Source organism: Chelonia mydas, chromosome 8, assembly GCF_015237465.2.
Source record: "Chelonia mydas isolate rCheMyd1 chromosome 8, rCheMyd1.pri.v2, whole genome shotgun sequence".
NCBI lineage: Eukaryota > Metazoa > Chordata > Testudines > Cheloniidae > Chelonia > Chelonia mydas.
The window spans coordinates 65,848,452-65,874,795 of record NC_057854.1 but is presented as its reverse complement, the minus strand read 5'-3'; the positions used below and the strand labels follow the sequence as shown (position 1 = coordinate 65,874,795).

Genomic DNA, 26,344 nt, shown 5'->3' with positions numbered 1-26,344 from the left:
TGAAGTCAATTGTTTATTGGCTGTTATATACTTTATATAAACCTGCAAAAGAATTCTAAAACTCATTTTCTGTGTGAGGATCTGATTTTATTAAATAATGCCATTTTCTTTACTGTGTAGTTAAGAAAGGTTAAGTATAATTTTTCTTCAATAGGTAATAGAGAAAAATTTGAGATTATTTCATAAAAATCAGATGAGTGATAATTGGAGAAATCCAAGTTATAAGCCTTTAAAAGGACAACTCCAGATATTTTCTATCAAATATTGTGGCTATATATATATATATTTACAGTGAATTTGCTTGTAACACAAGTCAAATCTAAAAATATAGCTATTACTAGAGAGCTATCTGTGGAAGTACATGGTTCTGAGCTTTACTTATGGAGGTTGCTAATTTCCCTGTGATCAGATTAACTGACAGAGAGAATCTCGCTCTCATTGATTTTAGAGGGGAAAGCATTCAGATATGAACACTGTATTTAGTTGTATTTAAATGTGTTTTAAAGTGGTGTGTAGGAAAATGCAGTTTTGTTATAAATTAACTTGGTATTGTTTACTTTTTATATTTAGATGAGGAGTGGGAGTTCTATATCAAGATAGATAATGGGTCTGATTCTCCATCACTCTGCAGCCTATTTGCACCATTCCACTGGTGTAAAGGGGCCAGAATCCCAGTGAATCAGACCAACTGAAAATTCCCTCAGTGACATAGAAGCCTTAGGCCAGACTCTCCCCAAAAGCCTTGCCATGGGAATGTGGTTGTCTCTCCACTCCAGCTATTCTTGAATGCCAGAATGGTCCATTAGTGCCACAGACAGTCAGGTGCATAGTAGAGCAGCCATAAGGTGCAAACTCCCACATGACCCCAGGATCAGCGAAAAAGAAAGGTACCTTAAACTTTCCTTTTGCTCATCACCTTAAGTGCTTGCACCAAGCACAGCTCAACCAGAGAATCAAGTTTAATATGTGCCTCCAGAACTCCAGACAATTGATGTTACTATAAAGCAGGGGTTCTCAACCTTCAGTGCACCACGACCCTCTTCTGAAAACAAAAATTACTACAGGACCCCAGTGCGCTGTGTTACTCTGGAACAGTTAATATTTTAAATAAAAAAATGCATTAAAGACCATATCTAGAAAAAAGTAGCCACTAAATATTTAAATTCACAAGACAATCTTTATATCCAGCAGTAAAAAGTAAATATGTACCTTTTGGGAGGGGTATGCTTGTACAGTAACTCCTCACTTAACGTTGGAGTTATGTTCCTGAAAAATGTGACTTTAAGCAAAACGATGTTAAACGAATCCAATTTCCCCATAAGAATTAATGTAAATCGGGGGCTTAGGTTCCAGGGAATTTTTTTTTTGCCAGACAAAAGACTATATTTTATATATATAAAACTTACATTGTGTGCATTTATAAACAATTTAATACTGTACACAGCAATGATGATTGTGAAGCTTGGTTGAGGTGATTAAGTCAGAGGGTGGGATATTTCCCAGGAAATGCCTTACTGCTAACTGATGAACTAGCAATTGGCTGAGCCCTCAAGGGTTAACTTGTTGTTAATGTAGCCTCACACTCTTCAAGGCAGCAGGAATGGAGGGAGGGGAGACAGCATGGCAGACAGAGACACACACCGTATGTGTGTGTGTTGCGCATTTCCTCTTTAAGTATGCTGACCCACTCTAACTTAACAAGGCAGTGTATTTAAATCAGCAAGCTGAGACCACAGCTGCTGCCAGGAAGCTCCCTCCGTCCTGAGCCCTGTCCTGTGTCTTCCTGCTCTATGGGGATGGGGTAAGCGGGGTGCAGGAGCAAGGGGGAGGGGGACACCCTGACATTAGCCCCTTTCTTCCCCCCTCCAGTCCCCCAGCAGGCAACTGATAGCCTGCTGCACAGGGAACTTAGGGGAGCGGGGAGCTGATGCGGGGGCTGCCAGTCCATCCTGGTTCCAAGCCCCCCACCAGCTCGCTGCAACGGGCTGCTCTTCCTGCAAGCAGTGGACAAAGCAGTCGGCTGCCAAAGGACGTTATCAGGGAGCATTGCGTAACTTTAAACAAGCATGTTCCCTAATTGATCAGCAGTGTAACAACGAATCAGCGTTAACCTGGATGACTTTAAGGGCATGGCTACACTTCCAGATGTAGAGCGCTTTGAGTTAAACCAGCCTTCAGAGAGCACAGTAGGGAAAGTGCTGCAGTCTGTCCACACTGACAGCTTCAAGTGCACTGGCGTGGCCACATCTGCAGCGGCATTGGGAGCGGTGTATTATGGGCAACTATCCCAGCATGCAAGTGACTGCAACGTGCTTTTCAAATGGGGGCGGGGGATGGAGTGTGACAGGGAGTGTGTTGTGTGTATGTGGGGGAAGAGAGAGTGGGTTTTGGGGGTCCTGAGAGCATGTCAGCATGCTGTCTTGTAAATTCAGACAGGAGCAGACCCCCTCTCCGCCGCTTCCCTCTCTCATACACAGCATTCCACACTAATGGTTGCTTTGTCTCAGAGCAGATAAGCAGCCGGCTGTCAGAAATGGCGCTTACAAAGGGTATATCTGCATTCCTGCAGCGATTCAAAAACAATGACAAGAGTGGCCACTTGACTTAAGGGGATTATGGGACGTTTCTGGAGGCTGATCAGAGCGCAGTAATGCAACATCTCGTTCACACTGACGCCCAGGCATTTCAGCCAAGACGCAGCAAGCGTTAATCTTCTCACCGAGGTGGAGTACCAGGAGCGCTCTAGCCATGGAGTCAGAGTGCTCTAAGTGCCTTGCCAGTGTGGACAGGTAGTGAGCTAGGGCTCCCAGGGCTGCTTTAATGCTCTCTAACTCGCAAGTGTAACCAAGCCCTAAGTTAGGAGTTACTGTATTGATTAACACAAATCCTCGAAGCGGGGCTCTGTGTGGCTGAGATAAAGACGGAGGTCATCTTCAACAGTGAGACGGGCCCTGTATTTGTTTTTCAGTAAGGTCAGTGCTGAAAAGCCAGCTACACACAGGTAGGTGGACAAAAATGGCCTGAGCACTTTCAGTGCTGTAGATGACAGCTCTGGATATTCTTCTCACACATAAATCCAGAAGTTAGCAAGAGGTTGTTCAGAAAATCTCAGCATCAATGTCTCATGACAGGAAAGGTCCATTAATGTTTCTTTGACTATAAGTGACATAACAGCACTTCTGCATTAAAGCGATTTCTAATCCACACCTCTGTTTTCTGATCATTTTCAGGAAAGTACTCCCTAAACTGCAGTTTAAGGCTTTCCAGGTGGCTGCATAATGGGTTGCAAGTCATGCTTTGGCAAGGCATTTTCATCCAAAAAGTCATCCAGTATAAAACCCCTTCAGAACTGCCAGTGTCCACATGCACATACCATAAGGAAAGTTTCTTTATTCAGCTTTCAATTTTGTCAGTGAGAGAAGTGAGGTATTTAACTCATTTAGGCATTCAAAAATGTCTTTCAGGTAAGCTAGCAAAGCAAGCCACTTGGTACCTGCAAACTTTTCGGCCAGCAGGGAATCTTCATCTGAGCTCAAACAAATAATTGAGAACCTTTCCCTGAGACAGCCACCAAACTTTTGTGTGATGAAGTAACTGATGGTGCTCAGCTCCCATCTCACCACACAAACAGATGTACACTTGTTGAGCTGCTCTTGACTGTGTGAACAGCTTCATCATGAACTTGTTTTAGAACGGGTGGCTTTTTGTTGTTGTTGCAACTAGGGCTTGCCTGTGTATAAAACAGTGCATCCAAACTGCTTGCGGTGCAACAGCCTGCACTCAGGTGACTGGCCCACCGTTTTTTCCAGTTATTGCACAAATGCTGTCACTGCAAATTCCTACACAGCACTGCCATTCCAAGTCAGAATCAGAGACAAAAGCACTGAAAAGTGCAAAAAGCTGTTCCCATGTAGCATGCTGTAGTAATGGCTGGCAGAACAGAAATTCCTCTTGGAGTTTTTCATCGTTCTCAAATTTTACATATGTCAGCATCTGAACAGTCCCCGGCACATCTGTTGTTTCGCCAAGTTGAATGGGGGAAAAAAAGAACTTTGCTTGATTTTGGCGATCACTTGTTCAGTCACATCATTTACCATACTGTGAATACACTTGGCAATAATGTCATTAGACGGGGGAATTGAATCAAGTTGAGTCACTGCACCTTGCCCCAATATAATCAAATCATTCCTTGGCACATGGCAGAAAAGAAGTTTCTCCAATAGAGTGTGGTTCCCAGTTTTACATATCCAGTATGATACAGCAGAAGATGCCTCAAGGGCGCTCTCATTTGTTGTAGCTGCCAATCTGAGAACTCTCTTCTGGCCCTGTAGCTCTCTCAGCTTTTGCTGGAAAAAAAAAATCAAGTGGTTTTGTTTGAATAGAACTGCGCCATGTCTCCAAGTGGGTGCCACATTTTAGACGGTTTTAAGCTCTCCGTTGCCGGACTTTTGCCACACACTGTGGCGATGGATCCCCCTCAAAACCATTCCAGTAAATCCCTATTCCAAATATTTCAGATTGTATTTTCAGTTTCTTGATTTTTTACTGCTGCTTAGATCCTCGTTGTGAGCTCTTCTTTTGCTGCAAGTGGCAACCGACTCCCATTCATTACCCCCCTTTCCTCCACCTTTTTTCAGAAAACAGTCCCTTGCTAAAATTATTTCTACCGCAACTTTTCAAACTGGCTTTATCTACAAGACGCACTGATTCCTTTCTAGGTGCTGAGTAGAGGAAGTGATGTACAGAGCTGGGGTTAAGAGGTGGGAACCAGGGCAACTGCCTGTGGCCCCATGCCACAGGGTGCGCAAAGCTAAGTTGCTCAGGCTGGAAGTCCTGCTGTGGATGAGCTTGGGCTCTGGCTGTCAGCCCTGTGCACCGCAAGGCTTCCACTATCAGCACAGGGCTGACAGCCCAAGCCCTGCCATGTGCAGAGCTGAAATTTGTGGTATGAAACTCAGGGCGGGCAGGTGCCCCACCACCCTCCCTAAATGGCCTCCCTGTGGCTTCAGTCTGAGCCCCATGATTGCAGGACTCAGGGTGGGGCTTTCTGCCCAGGCTCCCTGCCAGTCTAACTCTGGCCCCGATGACCCCATTAAAACAGGGTAGCAACCCACTTTGGGGTTGCAACCCACACTTTGAGAACCATTGTTATAAAGCATTTCCCTGTTACGTGCGAAATTTATTTTTCTGTCTTTTTCCAGGGCCAAAAATATTTAGGAGACAGAGAGAAGTTCACTGCCACTCAGAGCTTCTCTTTCCTTTTTGAGAAATCTGTATGGAAATAGCAAAAGAAGCTTCTCAAATAGGGAATGTGAAAACAAGCTAACAATATTAATGCAAAGTCCTTCAGGCAAGCAGTTACCTTGTTTTCATTACTCCTCATTGCTAAGGAAATGTTCATCATTATTTTTCATTGAGACTTTTGAGATACAGTAAAGGAAGAGGAGTACAAATTAATAAGAAAACCTCTCCCTACCTTGCAACTTGCCTTGGAGAGGAAGAGAAGGTGTGGGGGGTATGTGTTTATATTTTTGTTTGTGTGTGTGTGTGTGTGTGTACACATAAAAGGGAATATTTAATACCATTTCACAGGGGAGCTGTGAGAATATTACCTGCCTTTTTATCTGTACAAGTCCCATCTGTGTATAAAGAAAATAAAACATATTCAAAACATGACTAAACTGCCACATATAAATGGTAATATATGTTACTAAAGCTCATTTAAAAATAGCATTCCAAGTTGAGTTCCTTTTCTATTTAAAACAATGGGAAAGAGATTCTATCATTGTTACTCTGTTTCCAAGAAAATATGGCAGCAGTGGAATGAGAGGTTTTTTATTTCTATAAATACAATTTTAATGTTCTCTATTTAAAAATATCAGTGTTGTAGTCTGTGATACTAATTTCATGATTCTGAAATTTTGAAACATTGATGGAGTTTCCATTTAAACATCAGTTTATTCTCAGCAGGAGTCAAATACATTGTTTTATAAATAGCGTTTGCATATGGAGCCCAGTCCTGAAAATTGCTGAGAGTCTTCTGTAAGGTGATACTCTGCACCTTGCAGGACTGAGCACATAGGGTTTCCAAACAGAATATAAAACTTTTGGGACACAATTCTCACAAGTACCCAAAAAGTACTATCTATAATTGAGGTGGGAAGTCACAAAGGAGCCATTTATGATTCCCTGACCCTGGAGCTAGTAGTGCTACATGGCCCCAACCATGAAATAATTTAGAGCTGCCTCAATATGTACTCCTTTTCCTCCCAGCCATGCTCCTAAACCAGATTGCAGTGGGGACTGTACAGGCAGGCCTCGACTTTATGACGTTCATCTTAAGACAAACAGCACTTACCACGTTTCTGAATTGACACCCTGATTCGACTTACGACCACTGGTTTCGACTTTATGATGCTCGGTCCTGCAACAGAGTGTATTGCAGTTCTGATTTACAACGTTTCGACTTACTACACAATTTTCAGGAACCAATTGTGTCGTAAATCCAAGGACTGCCTGTATTCGGTTGTGTATTCTACACCCCCAGTGATGGTTCCACCTTGGCAGAATCCTCAGCAGACTTGAGAAGCCCAAGGCTCTACTGGTGTAAACGATCTGATAGAGCCTAGGATATAGCCATAATGCACAGTAGGTTACTACCTAATATATGATAATGAAAATAATTATAATAAAATAAGCCTGATTCTGCAGCCCTAGTCTACACTGAGTAATGCATACTCCTGCAAGTCATTCCCTTGAGTAAACGTCGGAGAATCCATCCCACAGTTTCTCTGCATTAAGAATTTCAGGAAGAAATTTAAAAGGATAGTAGATGCTAATGGAGAAATAGATTTCTACACTATAATATGCCACTAAAAGTCAATAAAACGTATAAAAGGCAAACTATTTAACTGAGATGATGCGAGTAGCACGGATTTAAATACTGATCTGCAGTTTGTGGCTTTAACTTGTTGGGCCTGTAAATAGTCTCATAGGCATGTTTCACTTTAGCTAAGGAGAACTATATTGCAAGGAATATTGCACGTCCACATTTTCTACCAAGTCCAGTCACACTCTAAAGTGGTTCTCCCACATTTAATTCAACTTGAGAATTGAAGTGAGAGAAGAAAAATCAATGAGGGGCATGATCAATATGAGTGACCTAATGCGTTGTATTATTTTGCTCAATTAAATTTCTATTACATAGCTTAATCCAGACAACTGACAGGTAAAAGAGGAACAAAAAATGATAGCTAGATAAAGTTAATCTAATAAAAAAACCAAATGATTTTCAGCAGCCAACTGAAGCAGCTAATAATGGATCTATCCCTATAGAGACACCCCCCGACTTACGCAATCATTCTGTTCCGGAAAGCCTTGCGTAACTCAAATTTTGTATAAGTCAGAAACATATACCTGTACATTATGCAAAAATTTCCGCAACTCGAAAATCCTATTTCTGGCTTATGGAACTTTTTCCATAAGTGCGAATTTGCGTAAGTTGGGGTCTTGCGTAACCCGGGGAGCATCTGTATTAAAATAGTTTCCTAGATATACCTGATACATCATGGCCTGTATTTATTGTCCAGACCAGAAACCTAATAACTGTTTAGTATGAATACAGAACTGTTCTGAACAACTGCGTGAAGTTATGAGAGCAGAAAAATGCTGCATGTCTCAGAAATACTCCAAATGTCATTTTTGAACACAACAAATACCTTCCAAAAATTCCCTGCAATCTCATATTAAAGAATCCAAAGCCTCTACAATTAAAAATAGAAGGCTTGGATGATGTATGTGCAAGTGCTTGGTTCTAGCTGTTAATTGATACAGTATTCTGAAGTTTATGAGAGTATGAGAAAATAGGTTCCAAATATTTGATGCAATGTTACAGCCTTTTAGACACTTACAGTAAACTACTAACTGTGCCCTTTTTACTCTCTTTTTCTACAGGTATTCCCAGTATTTCCAGTATTGGTAGTAAGTAATAAAAAGCAAATCTAGAATTGCTTTGCTATGTTATTCAGCTTCTTAGCTCTATTTTCCCAACATCCATTTCTGTTGTAGATAATGTTTCACTGAAATGTGCTTTACGGTAAGGGGACTATATTATTGACTTTGCCATGCTGCATTTACATGTAACTGCATTACGTGATCAAAGAGAATATGATATGTAGCTCATGAAAGTACATCTGTCTGAAAACACAGCTTCTTGATCAGCAAATAAAAGAGTTAGCATTACAAATTGGAACATCAGGATGGCATTGGGTAGAAAAATATTATCAAGTACATTTTCCAAAACACCAAACTTTATTAATACCTAAGAAGAGTAGAGCTCTTAAAGCTGTATATATGAATAGATAAATATAAGGGGAAATGGAAGAATGCACTCAAATGCATTTCTTTTTGTTTTTAATCTAGTGAATGTAGTGTATCAATCAGAGTCTTTCCATTGATTCATAGATTCCAAAGCCAGACGGACAATGGTGATCAGGCCATAGAGCTAAACTAGAGAATATCGTTTAATTGACATCAGTGGACTCTAGCTCAGGCCTTGAACAGAATAAACAGGTTCTTTGTTGAGATTCATTTTATTGTATAAAATTAAAACATTTAAAACAACTAATAACATATGAAATTGCCTTTTTTAAAAATCAGCTATTATAAATAAAAACAATGCAAAAAAATAAGAAGATGGTATTTGAGTCAAACCATCCTACGTGTAAGCGGGTACAGTCATGGAATGACAACTAATTCGAAATAAAGCACTGAAGCAGAAAAGGTATCATTCAGGTAGCTGTGTGAAAGAATGGTCCTGCACAGCCTCTGCTTTGCATAGGCGTTAGGCACAGATTTTGTACTATGCAGGTTTATCACAATTTAAGCAGTGTCAAAAGATTTTTTTTTTTTTTTTTGCAATACCTGATATCTGGCTGAAAAGTAATATTCTGATCATTTGGATAAAGCAGCTGCCTTGCTTCTTATAAATGCGTGGTCAGGTCTTTCAATAAATCAGTTCAGTTTACTTAAGCGCATGAACAGGCTTAGGCACTGATTTGTTAAGCACTAGACAGCATGTTAAATGCCATCAAAACTAGCCTCTTTGTAAATGGGAGTAGTGTTTCATGTCCATTTAGATGCCAGCTTAATCCTATGGCATCCAGTTTGCAACCTTAAATAGCAAAACAGCATGAAAGACGACAACTTGCCAATGAAAGTCTTCAGTTTTGAGAGTCTAATTTTTCTGCTTTAGTGTCTCCCTTGACATTTGCCTCACTGCAAATGCACAATGATGTGCTACTTTCACAATCTTGACAATTGCATTTGCACATGTATTTTGTATTCAAAAGGGGAACTAAATAAAAGGCAGTAAAAAGAGATTATTAAACTATTATTCCCTGGAATCCTACGATCATAAGTAACAGAAATGGATAAATGGCAAAATAGCTTTTTGGAGCTCAGTTGTGCTACTGTTTGTCAATACTGTGTTGCATGGACTACGTTGTTGTGATTTTCACTTTACACTCCATACAGCCTTCTTCACCACATTCACCATCTCTGAGCATCAGCAGATGTTGGCCTTTGAATACTTAATAGGGAAACTCAAATATTTTTTAATCAATGGTGACCTGAAAGGATGCATTGTTGACCTCTTTGAATTCTATGAACTTTTACAGTGAGGTGATTAGTGTCATTTACTTATTAAAATGAACAAGATTCTGTTTAACATCCCTTAGGAAATATAGTAGTTACTGCAAGTCTATGCATTATCTTAAATATATCCGGTATGGATGTCCTTTGAATAGATGAGGCAGGGTTCAACAAATTTCCCTGCCCATGTGGAATGCATGAAGCATGAGCACCAATTTATGAGTACACAAAGGGATGACTACAGTGTTTGGCTCCTACCCACTAGATTCCTCCTCCCCAACAGGGGTATTGAGTAGCTCGGGGAAAAAAGTGGCTGTTCATGGCACAATTTTCTAACGGCCTTTCCTATAGGATAGAAATAACAGAATTGTCATTAAACAATGGAGAGTCCCTTGACTTCTTGGTCCTACTCCACTATGTAACTATGTTTTAACAGAATTACAATCAATACTTAAAAAACAAACATGATTAATTACTTGAGGCTGCTTTAATGGATTCTGCATGATTTCTTCTTTTTTTTTTGTCTATGCTAATACAATATGTGTGTTCATAATAGTAGATTTCTGTCCTCGGCTGGGGACAGGAACTTATTCTCAGATGACACCGTTTTTTTGCCTCTATGAAACAATAAACTGGTGTATTGGCTTTTGTATGCTTCAAGCTTTTCACAGTTTAATACGGAAAAAATGAACACAAAACTGCCAACATACAAAGGAAATGTCACTGCAACAGATGTTCATGTATCACCCATAAGACTTTTATGATCAAAGCATGCCCAAAGAAAAATCAACGATGTATATATTTATCTATGTGTACATATCTGTATAATACTGCATTCTCTTTGATCTCAAAGCATCTCATATTAAAGCAGCACATCATTAAAGTTTAAACACAAAGAAAGAGTGGTCATTAAGTAAACATCCTTTCTGATCATCTACAACAAAAAAAATTAAACCAGAGCTTTCCCATTAAGGTCATTTGTACCTGCTGTTGTCTTATCAATTGAGTAATAGGTTCTTTGATCATTTCCAGCATACCTGATTCCAGTGCTGGTCTTTACAGCATTTTTCAGGCATGGCTGGAAAAATATTGGTGAGATTGTTAGCAATTTATGAATCCCAAAACCATTTCATAATTATGTAAGCTTTTATGATCAGTGATGCCTTCATCCAATTTGTAAAATTATACAAAAAGTTACTCAGACTTACTTTAAATAATAATTGTATGTAGGCAAATATATCAAAATGTATTTTATTGTGACCAAATAGCAAAGTGATTAGCTTGTACCTATATGCCTGACTTTAAAAATCTTCTATCAGATAACTTCTATCCTTATTCCTGTGGAGCATAATTTCACTAATTATGCTAAACAGTTTGTTATAAAGAATATAATTAGACATGGATAGGATTGACATGATATGCAAATAGCTTTGTGTGGGTGATTATCACCTCTGAAGCCTGCTGGTGGCAGATGAGTCAGAGTTTAGCGACAGACCATATATTGAAATGCAAGATGCAATCAAGATAATCAAATGGTATTTTATGTTTTGTTTTTTGTTTTTCTAATTGCCAATTTCAAATAAACAGAAATCTCTCTTGGAAGGATAACCAATTCAAGACACAAAAGTCAAAAGATTGTACAGCATGACTTTCATGCATTGCTTTCATAATCTTAAAATATCAGCTGGGTATTTTTCAGGTTTGGCAAGTGTCAGGATGAACACTTTTTTTAGTGGTCTCAGATATGCTTATACGAATTTGCATGTTACCCAACGTTTTTGCTAACAAACACCTGAGTTCCAGTTCTCCCATTATTTTCATCACTGTAAATATTACAGTCCTGATATCATGCACTATTGAAGTCAGTAGGAGTTTTTGTCATTAACTTTAGTGGTTGCAGGATTGAGCCCTTTCTGTAGAGCCAAGTTCTGGTCCTGAATGCAATTCCCATTAACTTAAGCAGGAGATTCAACATGCATAATGAAGTGCAGACTTTGGCCCTTGTTTATTAATCTTTCCCTATTATTATTTGAGTTGATATATTAGTACATAAAGAAAAAGTTTCCCCCAGAAATCCATCACCCTGTCAAGAGACCTCTCAGATGTTTTTCTCCTTGAAGACATTTGAAACTGGCTTGATATTATATAGATGTTGGTTTTGACACAGCAACAACATATTCTGATTTGGGTTTTGTTTGATACAAGTGTGAATTGTGAATAAAATAACAAGGTTAATCATCTTCTTAGCCAAGCATTGTTATTAATCATCATAGTCATAACATCAAGGAAGCTACAGTATTTGTCCCCACACTCCCTCTGCCTTAATACTTCTAAATCCCAAAAATAAAAGTTTAATTTGAATTGCTCTTTAACTAATTAGGTTTTCTATAATATAAAAAATTCATTGTGCAAGTAGAGCATAATACATTAATTTGAACTCCGGATCTGGAAGAAAACCTTAATGTCCCATGTGATAAGAATTTGGGAATCTTTTATACTATTTCTTCAGTAAGTCTCATCACAAATCTATTTCACATTTGTACAATTTGTACAATTTACAGCACTTCCTGAAACTGAATGAGCAAAGGAACTTAACTACCACTTCACCCTGGAAGAGAAAATTCCCATGTGGGGTGTCAGTAGCTTAGGAGAATGTATATGCCACAACACTGTGAAAGGTAAACTACAAAAGTTTACATTGGGGGCAAAAAAAAAAAAAAGTATTTTCACCAGATCTACCAACATAACACATCTGAACAGCCTGGCTTTAGCCACCAGTAGACACAGCCAATGGCACTTCAATATTTTTCATATTCACCATTTTTGAAGGTGCAATCTTTATCACTTCCAGCTAATTTCAAAGTTACCTTGTCACAGTTACCTTAACTGACTACACTATATGGAGGAATTGCACTGCTGTCTTCAGTTTATTTGTTAATGAGGAAAAAGCAATCAAATGATGAGACACTGGAGAAAGTATGAGAAAGTCAGCAAGCATTTAATCTGTGCCACGACAGCTGTGCAGTGCTGGCTGTTCTTACTACAAAGCCACAGAAAAATGTATAGTTAAAATGACTAAAAAATATGAAATTTTTCTCCACTTCTCTTTCCCCATGTCCACCTCTGCCCTCCTCCTTCCTAACAATATTCAGTGAATTCCACAGAGTATAGAAGACTGAACTCTCCAAATCATCTCTCTGACTTTTAAATCAGATCCTGATTATGGAGAGAGAGAGAGAGATCTTCTGCACCACAGTCTGATATACCAGGTCTTCAACACTAACAGCCAATTTCACCAGTTCTGTAGTAGACCAAAATAACTCTACTCCATAGGAAAAGATTCAGAGCTCTCCTCCTCCATGAACTATTTAGATCTACTATGTATTCTTATTACTACTTTCCTTTAGGTAACTAGAAAATGTCATCAAGCCTGTTGAGTTTGAAGAGACCCAGATAGCCTGCTTGTTAGAAACAGTGGATTTTTTCTGATTTATGAAAACTTTCCACCACAGGATCATCAGGGCCCATTGAAACCACTTCTGCAGAAGAGTGCTCTCTTTCTGTGAGAGAATAGCTGGACACCCAAGCCACTAATTCAATTCAAATTCTTCCAACAGTTGTAAAAGCTGTTATGGCTGAAGAGCTTCCATACCAAATAAAACAACTCCATCTCCACTTTAATGCAGTATTTTCATCTGTCTAAGGAAGAAGTATGAAATGTCTTACATTGCCCAAAAAAATAGTCTAGCTAGCACTGGTTAACATTTTTTTAATTTTAAATTTTTGAATTTCTAAAACAAGGGAGATTTAGACTAAATTTTGAAACATTTCTTTTTTGCTCAGTTTTATTCTATAGTATTCTGTTAACCTGTGAGAAAAAGTTGATTTCATCCCTAAGGTAAGCTTATTGCGTGAGGTAGGCATCACACTGATTTGAAATAAGAAATACAATGAGGGGGAAATACTGTCCTTGTCATAGTTTACTCCCCAAGAGTGGTGATAAAATATCACCTGATCTAATTATACCCATTTATGCCAGGAATTCATATACAAATCTTCCACTGATTTAAATAGGAGTGGCATATACTTTCATTTATTAATTATTTGTATTACAGTAGCACTCAGAGGCTCCAAATGAGAACAGGGCCCCTTTGTGCGAGGCACTCTACATACGCACTATAAGAGACATGCCTTTAACTGAACTTACAGTCTAAGAAGACAGTGGCAGGGCCAAGCCTAAATGATCAGGTGCTTTACTTCAACTTGGAATGATTTAAATGAAATTGGATTGTGATTTTTTTAGCCTTCATGCTTTTCTTACTTTTTAAATAAAAATGGTTTAAAAGCTGAAGACTTTTAAACAAATTTTCCCCAATCACAACATTCCTCGGACAGTTGTGTCACTGCTATTATGTACCAGTCAAATGATCACTTGGTCATTCAAGTGGCCCCTGTCAATCTTCAGAGTGAACTAAACTCAATACTACTTTTTATTAATTATTTTATTAATAATTGTAAGCAAATGCAATCTTTGTGTAATACTGTTAGCTTAGGAGACAAATACTCTGACTAGGCAAAGAACATGCATAGCACATGGAGCAGTAATATCCTCTTCCACACACTCCATTAACAACGTTCCTCAACGTTGCTCTGGAAGGATAGCACGTTGCATTGAGAGCACAGTTTAATTACCATGTCAGCTCAGTGTTTGGCCACTTGAAACAGCCAATAAGGGTGATGCTTAATTTCTGCTGACTGTGGCAGTGGTTTTTGTGTTCCAATCCATCCAGTTGGAATTGGGCTGAAACTACCAACTCATTTCACATAAACCTCCTAAATTAAGACCATACTGTGCCAGTTGGTCCAAATTTTGATTTCCAGTGGTCATTTGATACATATTGCCTCCATTCCTTTAGCACTACAGATTGTTCTAACATTGTTATAAAAGAATCCAGTGAAAAGAAAAGCAATAGGGAAAATTTCTATTGGCCTTTAAGTCTATGAGTAAGTGATTATACACTTGTTAAGCATCATACAATAATTTTGTCCTTACTACCTGAGCAAGATGTTGCAGGATGGATTAACCAGCAGTACAGAATTTTTTTTCAAGTAATGTTTAAAATAGATTGTCTGCTAAGCTACATGTCTCACATCCCTCTACACTTAAATGTGCCTAAAGTACCTACATTTTTTAAAAGATGTATTCAAAATGTACTTTTAGAGATCACAATTCCATAGCTTTCCTTTTAAGCTAAACTTTGCTCCTCCTGTGTTCTCAGACCTATTACTGTTAGGTCTTGTCTATGCAGGAAAATTGACAGAGAGATAGCTATTGTAGAGTGAACTATTCTGAAATAGCCCCTATGTGGACACACTATTCTGAAATAAAAGTCACGGTATTCTGGATAAATTATTCAACCACAAAGTAATTCTTTTGTAGCAATGTGATTTTTATTCCAGATTTAAAGTGACCACATGGAGAGCTATACTGGAATATATCTCTTCCGGTCAATTGCCCAATGTAGACAAGGCCTGCCTATTAGTAACTCAGGAAAAAAAAAAGATTTTCACAAATTGCTGTAAATGAATGATTGGCTATTAAATAACCTATTAAAGGAGTCTGACTGGTGGCTGTTCAGAGGCTGACTAATCTGTTCCAGTATCTGGCTTTTACAGTATGCATGCAATGGGCTCCTTTGATGACTCAAAAATTCTTCTACAATTGAGGTAAGAGAGAACCTAACTACACAGGAAAATATGCAATTACAGGAATGTGCTCCTACTACATAAAGCCACAGACACAATACAATACATAATAGAAGGATCCTGTAGGCTTAAAAGCTTAATTTCTAGAATTAACATCTACATTTTTAAACATACATAAAATAATATAACTTTCACATCCTGGAATAAGGCCCTAACACACTCAAGCCCAGTCAAAACAAATCTTTAACCTGTGGATGTTAAGGGTCTATACCAGATAATGAGGACAGTCTATATTCTTTGTGAGGCAAGTCTCACATGGAAGTTTTGATAGAGCAATAAAAATATTATCGAGAAAATAAAACCTTGGGTTTCAAAGATAAGAACAAAGACTCTTCTTGAGAAATTGAAAATCTTGGTGATGACAAGTTCCACCAGTAGACAGGGAGGTAACAAAATAAACCTTCTACTCATCATTGAGTAGTCAAAGAAGACTTTCCTAGAAGAGAAGGAAAAATTTCTAAGTAGGAAAACTAAACCAGTCAGTGCATTAGCTACATTACCAAGGTCCAGAAAGTTTATATTTACTTGTATACATCAGATATATCTGCCTGAACACTGAGTAACCTCCAGGCACAAAAACGTTCAAAATTACTTCAATCAGTTATAATACAAATACATATGTATCACTTTCTTGGGTGTACCCTTGGCAAACTCATCTTACTGTAAATAAATTTGGAAGGTCATTAGAGTTGTATTTTCTAACCTGGTTCATCCCCTATATAGGGTCTGTAGCTTAAATATGTTTTCTTGAAACAAGCTTTCATAATCTACAGCACTTGAGCGTGAACATCCCGTACTGCTATCAACAATATTGCTGAGAGAACTGTAAATTGGTTGATATTTCTAGTTACGTGATTAGTAGTCTCATTCAGACAAGAGACTGAAAATATGTGTCTCCAAGTAAGAATTGCTCTGATTAGGCATATCATAAAATATCAGGGTTGGAAGGGACCTCAGGAGGTCATCTAGTCCAACCCCCAAAGCAGGGCCAATCCCCAAGTTTTGCCCCAGATCCCAAATGGCCCCCTCAAGGACTGAACTCACAACCCTGGGTTTAGCAGGCCAATGCTCAAACCACCGAGCTATCCCTCCCCTGCCTCCCCCCCCCCAGTATATTTTAGTCAGTGACAGATACTCCGTAGGGCTGGTCTTAAATGTATTACAGATCTTTAGGGAAACAAGGTGGGTGAAGTAATATCTTTCATTAGACCAACTTCTGCTGGGGAGAGAGGCTTTTGAGCTTACGCAGAGCTCTTCTTCAGGTCTGGGAAAGGTACTCATGTCACAGCTAAAAACAAGGTGGAACAGATTGTTTAGCATACTTAACGTATATTTTAAGAGGCCATTTAAGATAAAGTAGCCCTTTAACACTCCTCCAGTCATAGGGAGGAAGAGAAGGGGGGAAAGCAGCTGGAAGGGGGGTCATTAGCAGGATAGAGTTGTAATGGGATAGTTGTAGTAACCCATAAATCCAGTGTGTCTATTCAGTCCATGATTTTTAGTATCTAGCAAAGTTATGAATTTAAGCTCCTAAGTTCATCTTTTGAAAGTGTTGTGCAGATTTCCTTTGAGCTTTGAAATAGTATGATATTATTACTGGTAATGCCTAGGCCATTTCAGCTGATGGCCACCTTACTATTCTGTATTTTTGGAGGGCAAGTGCCAAGAAGAGATCCATTCTGCCAGTAGCACTTCCTATCTGGAATGTAACTTTAGTCTGTCTCAAAGATTTTTGATGTATTATTACACAGTGGCTAGGAGAGTAAAAGGATAAGGTCCTATCGAGGCAACAGGTAAGACAGCTGGGAGATTCCTATTCTCTTTATCCAGACCTCACTCTTTTTTTTATTTCTTTTTTATTTTTATTACATACAGAGGCTATTTTCACAGTCCCTTAACACGTGAGATCAATCCTCAATTATTCAAACACAAGACCAAATAAAGTAATTTGTCGACTTGCTTTTGGTGATCCTTTATAAAAGCCATAAACGTTGGTACTCTAGAAAAGGGGAAGCTATCTCACAGGTGCAAACAATTGTAGCCACTCTTTCATCAAGTGCTATGGTGATCTTTCTACCTCTACAAATACAGGTTTTTGATACCTTTCACTCGTGTGTGCTCCCTTTCCCATTGGCTGCTGCCATGCACTTCCAATATGTGTAAACTGGTGCATCTGACGAAGAAAAGGGGGATTCACCTTTTACTGGGAAATCTGTGGTTTGGGAATCTACCCAACTAATTCAGAAATCTTTTCCTTTATCTAATGTTTTTAAGAAAAATTTAATTTCCTTATTTATTTAAAAGAAATCAAGCTATATAAGATATTGATGGGGCAATGGGAAAGAGATACAATACACAAAAGTGAGAACAAAATAACCCATTCCCCTAGTAAATATAACTTGCTGATAGTAGAAGCTTCTCTTTATGTAAGTATTTGTAGATTTAAAGTCCTTAAAATGAGATGTTATAGTAAGAAATTACTGTATTTGTATGATATTGTCATTTTATCTCTGGACGCTAGGTTTAAAATAATAGCATGAACAGAAAGGTTCCTGGTTTGTGATTAGTGTTAAAAATATATATATCTTTCCAGTATATATTCTTAACACTGAAGTTAATATCTAAAATCCTGAAAGATAAATTGCTATATATAGTATTTAATGTCCACTCAGTGTTTTGGGAATCATCAATTGCTTGTTCTTGTTCAATGTGGGAGTCACGTATTGTTCAAATGCATCATAGACAAGTCCAGTAGCAGATGTTTGTGGTTTATGTCTTTGTCCATACACTTCTCTGTTTAGAACAATATCACGTATGTAAATAACAAATCCTGATTTTTCCTGATGCATGCAGATCCACCAAAGTTTGATAGGATATGGCCGAATATTTCTTCCCTTGAGGTTTCTAAACCAAATCAAGGTAGGATTCTGTAAAATTCCTACTGGTCGAAAGTTACTTAAATTGCTTTAATAAAATCCCACATGTTTGCAAAAAATAATAATAATCCAGCTCCTTTTTCTGTTGGTGCTAAGTAATGGTATTGTCAAAACCAATCTAATGAGAATTAGCATAAACAAAATTTTACATGAAAAAGGCTTCTTCTAATATACAGATTCTGGACTAGAAACACTACTGCAAAACGTATGGAAAAGCAGGCACCAAAGTTGTAAGCAATTTCATAGATTAAATTTAAAGTGAGTCTCTGGAGAAGCCTGGAATTGTATAGACATCGCAGTTTGCTTTATGAGACAGTTTCAAGACTTTTGAGTGCCAGAGATTTCCATTGTCTACATCAAACCCATTTCTTAATGTCTCTCTTTCACTTTGTTTTCTTAAGTGAAATGAATGTTATTCCCGTTTGTATTCAGAGCTCAGCTGCATAGTCGAAGACAGTTGGACCATAGTCTCCTGGAATTTATTTTAACAATCTTATATACAGTATTTTCAGAATTTGGGTTTTCCTCCGTTTTTTTTTTTAAGCAGGTCAGGTCACAGAAGAGATGTTTCTAAGTATTTTTCTAAGTGGTCTAAAAGTTACATCTCCTCTAGCATTGACAGCAATCTCTCTGAAATCCCTAGTGCAATACTTCTGCATCTGAATTCCAATAACACACAAAAAATTACAGTGACAGACTGTGGCATGATGATTACTGCAGAAAGGGATAGAGTGATTTTAAGAGTAATAAAATATAAAGTAAAATGCTTTTCCATTTGAATTTGTGTTCATACTAGCTTGCATGCTACAAATTTGACAATCAGATGTAAACCCGTTCATTATTTAACATGAAATCCCCTTGCTCTCCCCAATCTCCCTTGCACCCTTCCCCCAGAATTGCAGAACTCTGGCCTGCAGCTTGCCATGGTTATGCACAGGATGTTCTTTTTAAACTCTAATGAATACAGATGGAGGAGGAGGAAATGAGCAAGAGGAAGATCCAGGAAATAGCTGTTAAGCTAAACAAAATACATTAGCAATTTGTTGGGGAGTTATATTGTACGGACTGCAGTATTAGTCCTTGATCATGGTGATGAAACTGAGGCTGCCCTAGATACACATAGGTTACTAACAAATAGAATCATCTTAATCAGGTACTCCATGTTATATTTTCCAAGTTTCTGCATGTGTTCCTTAAAGAAGAAAAACAAATTTATCTCTGCTCTTCTGCTTTCTTTAAGGATTAGCAGCAAAGTTCAGTTTGTTATTCATATGAATTATCAATCAAAACATCCTCAACAAAATGACACTTAGCATTTCTAAAGCATTTCATAGTTTAACAAATTATACTGCAAGTGATTAACATCACTTCACAATGCATCTTGAGCAGTACAAGATTATGCATTGTTCCCACACACACGAAAATTTTATTTAGCTTTTACATGTTAGGAGAGAACACAAAGCACAAAAAACTTCAAATATTTTGTGGTTAGATTACTTGTTTGGAACATATCGTTAAGAGTTAAACATTTATCAGAATTAAGATCCTTGAGTCCAGTATTTGAAGGATAATATATGTACATCCTGATTACAGAATGATGCCCATACCTGCACATTATTTATTGTGCTTTTCTTTATAGTACAATTAGAACAACATCTGTACATAAATTTAATAAAAACTATACAGACCATGAGGTGTATTGTATAGTCAGTAATTATGGACTTGGGAAGAAACTCCCTAGGTCATGTATAACATCTGAGCCAAAGCCAAATAAAAATGCAGATATTAAAACTGTCTCTCCTTCCTGTTTTTAAAACCCTTCAAATTATTATCATTTCCAATACCTTAATCATTGATAGTGTTTCACCCATTTTCACCTCAATATCAACCTTCCTTTTCAGAACAGCAAACAATAGTTAAAAAATACTCACTTATGTTGAATTTTTTAAAGCTAATTAAAAATGTAGTGACTAAAGTAATTCATTTTTAAGCTTTTTTATTTGTTCCTATATGATACCTTTCTAATTTATTGTTCATGTTTTTAAACCTATCCAGTTGCTCCCAAATTATCTTTGTCAACTGTTTCTTCTGTTCAAGTTGCAAACCACAAGAGAGGTAGGAATTCTTGGATTCATACAGTGATTTCCTAGTGTTTTGTGTTGTGAGAACATTGCACTGTATGAATCTGGAATATCTGTGAAGTGTACCTATCAGTTTATTGGTGAAGCATGTTTATTGACAGCAATTGAAGCATTAAGTATCACAAACAACATAAGCCATAGTGAAGAACAGAATAAATATGCTTCATAGGCAATCTCTGCTTGGATATAAAATAGTGGAGCATTTGTTTTTTGAAAGTATTAAATGTGAGTTAGAATATGGCAGTCCAGATTATTGTTTAGAAAACTAACATGTTAGCCTAACATGTTAGGCTAACATGTTAGCCATATCTTTGTCACTAATTTACATAGACTGTAAATGAGGAAATGTAAATGGATTAGTTGAGGGCAGGCAATATGTAAACCATTTCTTGTTCATATTCTCTAGAATAAAACATAAATGCCATCTGGTGTAATGATACGATTTTCAAAAAAGTGTCTTATTGCACTGGTAGTATACCATACATCTCCATTGTGTGTTAATATAGTACAAACTTCATTTATAGGCATGCATTGCATTACATATCAACAGATATGATTTTAATATAAACATAGTGAAATTTTATTGGGATTTTGAAAGGATAGCAGTATTGTCTTGATGAGTTAAAGTCAAGCTGTTACAGCTAAATATCTGTCATTCACAGTCTGAAATCCATCTGAGAACTTTTTCCCCCGTTGTTTTTCCTCATCATTTGATCTGTCTGGTGTATGTATAAAAGGTGTTTTGTTTTTTCTCATTTATCCTTATCAACACCTCATTATTCATGAAACATGAGTTACTAAGGCATAGGTTTATTTAACAAAAATCTGAATTAAGTTTGACCCAGTTAATGAAACTGATAATGAGCCATACTGTTTGTTATGAAACTGAAGCAGCTTATTTCTAAAGTTACAATGAAAAGCTAATTTGTTTGTCTTTTGCTAGTGTGTAGTGGAGGAAGAGGGAGAGAGATTTGTCAGGCAATGAAAAAATGAGACTTTTCAAAAAAATTCTCTCTTCTTGAAAGAGTCTTGTATTCTGCTAATTAAAATATGGAAACAACAGGTGTCTCATGCATCACCTAAGGAATGTCTTTTTTCAGAAATTATGATTCTCTTGCATATACCTCTACAACTGTTCATGTGACAGTTTCAGTGGGAATGGTTCAAGCCTGAGCTGGAGCTAGCCTCCATAGTACAGGACTGTATCATTTCACACATGTAAATGCATAGCTGCATTTCCTCATAAAGGAATGAGAGATATTAAAACTAGAAGTGGAGAAGAATAAAATGATTGATGGTTGATATTATTTTATGCATCTCCTTTAAAGTGCAATTGTATCTTGATTTTATAATATTGACGGGATTGTTTTTATAGAAAAGCATCTCTAATGTGTCATCTCGTTCATCCCTTTGCATCTTGATAAGGGATTTGATAATTCCTGATTCATCCAGAGAGAGATGATTATCAAATCTGGTCTTGACGATCTCTGCACTCCTTTTCTTTGCATTAAATATACCCACCTATCTTAACCTTTCCTCTGAGATTTTATTTTCCAAACCATTTACCATTTATTGTTACTCAGCTTTAAACTCTCTCTAATTTGTCTGTCTTTTCTGACATGTGGTGCTCAAAACTGAAAGCAGCATATGTCAACATTTTAAGCACTTCTCATATTTTTTTCGTTAGTGCTTTAGCACCCTAGCTTTTACCACTTTTTCCCCCTCTATATCAGTGATTGAATGGCTTTGCCTATGATGGAATTCTGCCTTGGCTGCCAGACAGAGCTGTGTGTCTAAGAAACTAAAGTTGTATTTCAACCTATACTGATCAGAGGGTGATAATGTCATACTCTGGTCTTTCTGTGTAAGGGTTAGTGTGACTCACTTGTTCCTATGCCAGAAAGGTGAGAAAGCCGCAACAGTGGCGATATGCATTATCTTTAGACTTGGACAGATTAAATTTTTATTGGCATATGTCAATAAATTTCAGTGTCATTGTACACACACAGACAAAAAAATCCATCAACAAAAATGGAAATATACAGATAAGCAAAGTAAGAAAAATGCTGCTTAAGAACTTATTAAAGTTTGATATAACGATATTTACTGTGTATATTTTGACATGATTTTGACAATTTGTGTTTTAATGCATATAAAGTTTTAACTTTTGGAATCTCAGTGTCTACTACCATTAAACAGATATTGTCTGACCCTCCCATTGTCTGACACTCATCCCCATAATTTCCAACTGTGAACATTTAAATTGATAAAAACATGAACAATGCTTTAAAATAAACATTGATATTATCCACCAAAAATATCAAAAACAAAAATTGAATTCTGCCAACCTTGTTTTATAGTCCCTGCTTGTATGATGTAGCATGCAATTCTAGGTATTATGTTCCACTGGGCTGTGATAACTGGCCTAATGTTACCAGTGGAGAAATTACCTGATTCTCATTTACATGAAGACCCCTTTACACCATTTTCACAATGTAAGCCCATTTTAGGGCACTAGAGCAGTGTGAAAGGGAATTAGTGTAAATAAAAATCAAGCCCAATCGCTACAGGCCGAGGCAGCACGCTCATTATTGTATTAGCAATTATCTTATTTAATGATAAAGAGGCAGGGGTTGTTTCTTTCACTTTCCACCTTAATCAGACACTAGATTGTCTCTGGGGTTAATTTATATCAAGTAACACTATCAGTCTAATGGCCAAGGTTCCCAAATCTTCACCTAACCTTAATGTAGTAAACTGTCAGGGCTTGGCTACATATACAGCACTGGAACACTTAGTGAAGATGCTATCTACACCATCGGGAGAACTTCTTCCATTGATGTAGGTATTCCACCTCCCCGAGAGGTGGTAGCTGGGTTGACAGGAGACCCCTTAACTCACAAAGCTATTTCTCTCATGTAATAAAAATATCAGTGTCCATATTAGTGTAGTTAAGTACAAGACACAGTTTCATTTTTTTCTTTAGTACTGATGAAACAAGAACAAGTGCATGGAATCACCTACTATGATATGTCTGTCTGTCTGAGAGTGTGTGTGACAGCGGGAGAGAGAACTGAGTCAGCCATAACTACAGGATGTGCTTCTTTAGTCCAAACTATATTTTGGACAAAGTTCTGTAACAACAATTTAATGAATTTTTATGCAGCTTTGTTTTTCTTGGCTTTGTAAGGGGTTATGATATTATTGTATTGAAAGGTTACAGACTGTTCTCAGTGGTACCAGATGACAGAACAAGGAGTAATGGTCTCGAGTTGCAGTGGGGGAGGTTTAGGTTGGATGTTAGGAAAAACTTTTTCACTAGGAGGGTGGTGAAGCACTGGAATGGGTTACCTAAGGAGGGGGTGGAATCTCCTTCCTTAGAGGTTTTTAAGGTCAGGCTTGACAAAGCCCTGGCTGGGATGATTTAGTTGGGGATTGGTCCTGCTTTGAGCAGGGGGTTGGACTAGATGACGTCCTGAGGTCCCTTCCAACCCTGATATTCTATGATTCTATGATCACAGGGCCATGTGGGTGAGTTTTGCAGTCATTCATAGCACATTCTTTAGCTTCCTCTCTGCTCACTAATAGATGTTAGCAATCATACAGTCAGATTCCCTACCTCCCCTTTATAATGAACACACTTTTATTACCTAATGATCTGATATTATACAACTGCTGGTTGGAAGTTGGCAAAGCAAGGTAAATTATTTCTTCCGAATCCACCTACAATATGACTTCATTGATTGGCCAGCTGGCTTGATTTTAGGCTCAGTATGTTTGGTGTCCTCATCCCAGAAACTAATTATGCCACGATAGCAGACCACAGAGTCTCTGTTACATCAGAAAGAAAAGGAGTACTTGTGGCACCTTAGAGACTAACCAATTTATTTGAGCATAAGCTTTCGTGAGCTACAGCTCACTTCATTGGATGCGTGAGCTGTAGCTCACGAAAGCTTATGCTCAAATAAATTGGTTAGTCTCTAAGGTGCCACAAGTACTCCTTTTCTTTTTGCGAATACAGACTAACACGGCTGTTACTCTGAAACCTGTTACACCAGAGAGAAGGGTCAGGACTGCTTCGAAATCTTGTGTTGCTATCAGGTCATTACAAAAGCTAAGGACAAGCTGAACAGACATCTTAGCCTTATGTGTCATGCTTACTTACAACAACAACAAAAATTGCTAATAAAAGTTTAGGATGACTTTTTTGTGCCCAAGCCAGAAATTGGTTTTATAAATGAAGACAGAATTCCAATGCCTGTTATATTTTTTCGATACAATTATAGTTGCTAAAGTGGGCACTACACTTTAGATGGCTATGGTAAGCATTCTTCCTATTCTACACAAACCGAAGAATTTTCCATGATATTTTTCAAATGCTAAAAGTGTTGTCATCGGTATAAAGACAGGTTGGGTATTGACTCAGGATGGCAGTTTAACTGGCATTTAAATGGCACTCATCTCTGTTCCTTTCTGTTCTTACAAGTTAATTGTTTTAGGAATGCTGGCCAAGATTATCCAATTTGGGACCATTATGCACCTCAGTGAAATAGCCTGATTTTCATAGATATTCAACATCCACAACTTCTATTTACTTAAGGACAAGTTATGCTTATTCAGCATCTCTAAGAATCACACTGGTTTATTTTGGTGCTTAACTGTGGATTTAAATGCCTGACTTTGGGCACCCAAGTTTGACAATTTTGTCCTATGTGTTTAACATTTCGTAATTTTTTTAAGTGTAAGAAAGTTTGCACGTGTTTTGATTATTTCCATCTCAAATGTGCAAAAGATATGCATTTGTAAACTGAGCCTACAAAACCCTTGAAAGGTTTACAACTGCAAATGCTTCATTTCCATCAGATCTACTGAGGAGAAGCAATCTTCAGAGTCATGAATGTCTGATCATTTTAACCTGCCTGAAACAGATGTCATGTTCATGCCAATCAGACATCTGTTGTTGTCCATGTGTTACACTGACTAACATGTATGTGCTACCATTCATCTTCTATGCATATTTCATTTTAACCAAGCATGTAATGTGCTATTACTCTGCTACTGTATACATTTTGTATACATTTCTGTTCTTCCTTGCAAGACTGTGAATGCTTCGGCCACTCCAACCGGTGCAGTTACATCGAGCTGATAAATACAGTCATTTGCGTGAGCTGTAAACACAACACTAGAGGGCAGCACTGTGAGTTATGCAGGCTGGGCTACTTCAGAAATGCTTCTGCAGAGCTGGAGGATGAAAATGTATGCATAGGTCAGTTTCATTATAATTCTGGCTTTTGTTCTTTGCCTTTTCAGCTATTGGGAGCTACTAGTGAGTTGGCTAGCAATTTACACCACCGCTATATATTTGCCAGCTGAACCAGAATGAGCTTTTTCAATGGATAAGAGCATCTCCTGTGTAGACATTCAATGCATTTGTCCCAGTTTTAATTGTGGCCTCGGGGCTGTATTTTGAATGTCTTTAAGAACAGTATAAAGCAGCAAAATCATTGCTAAAGATTTTTGGAAGCTCTTCACAGGAGCTCTGGGATAAACTGATTGTGCAGTGCTTCCACTCAGAAGAAATCACATGGGAGTTGCAAAACATAAGGACTGAGCCTTAAGTTATAAGCTCATATCTTGGAGTTGGCCTAATGCGTGCAGACCCTTGCACCTGCAGGGAGACCCATAAGAGTTAATCCAATGGCAAGACCAGTGCCTATATTTGTAACAACATTTTTATGCATCCAGATTTCAAAAACAAACATACTGTGCCCAATTGTCTTCTCAGATAAAAGGGTATAAATTCAGAGTTAACTCCTTTCACTTTTAATGTATGCCCTTGTAGCTGAGAGC

At 37.8% G+C, this 26,344-nt stretch overlaps 1 protein-coding gene across 7 annotated transcripts in view; it reads left to right on the top strand.

Moving 5' to 3' along the window:
- NTNG1 (netrin G1) overlaps window positions 1-26,344 on the top strand; it is a 262,932-nt gene that overhangs the window by 192,813 nt on the left and 43,775 nt on the right. For 3 of the 7 annotated variants that reach the window (XM_043520971.1, XM_043520969.1, XM_043520970.1), the window contains 3 exons: window positions 7,954-7,980; window positions 18,271-18,336; window positions 25,593-25,760. In XM_043520971.1, the coding sequence (XP_043376906.1) occupies window positions 7,954-7,980; window positions 18,271-18,336; window positions 25,593-25,760 (261 nt within the window). Of the gene's footprint in view, window positions 1-7,953; window positions 7,981-18,270; window positions 18,337-20,408; window positions 20,469-25,592; window positions 25,761-26,344 lie in introns of all 7 variants that reach the window. The other 4 variants (XM_043520974.1, XM_043520973.1, XM_007055212.3 and 1 more) reach the window with 4 other exon arrangements.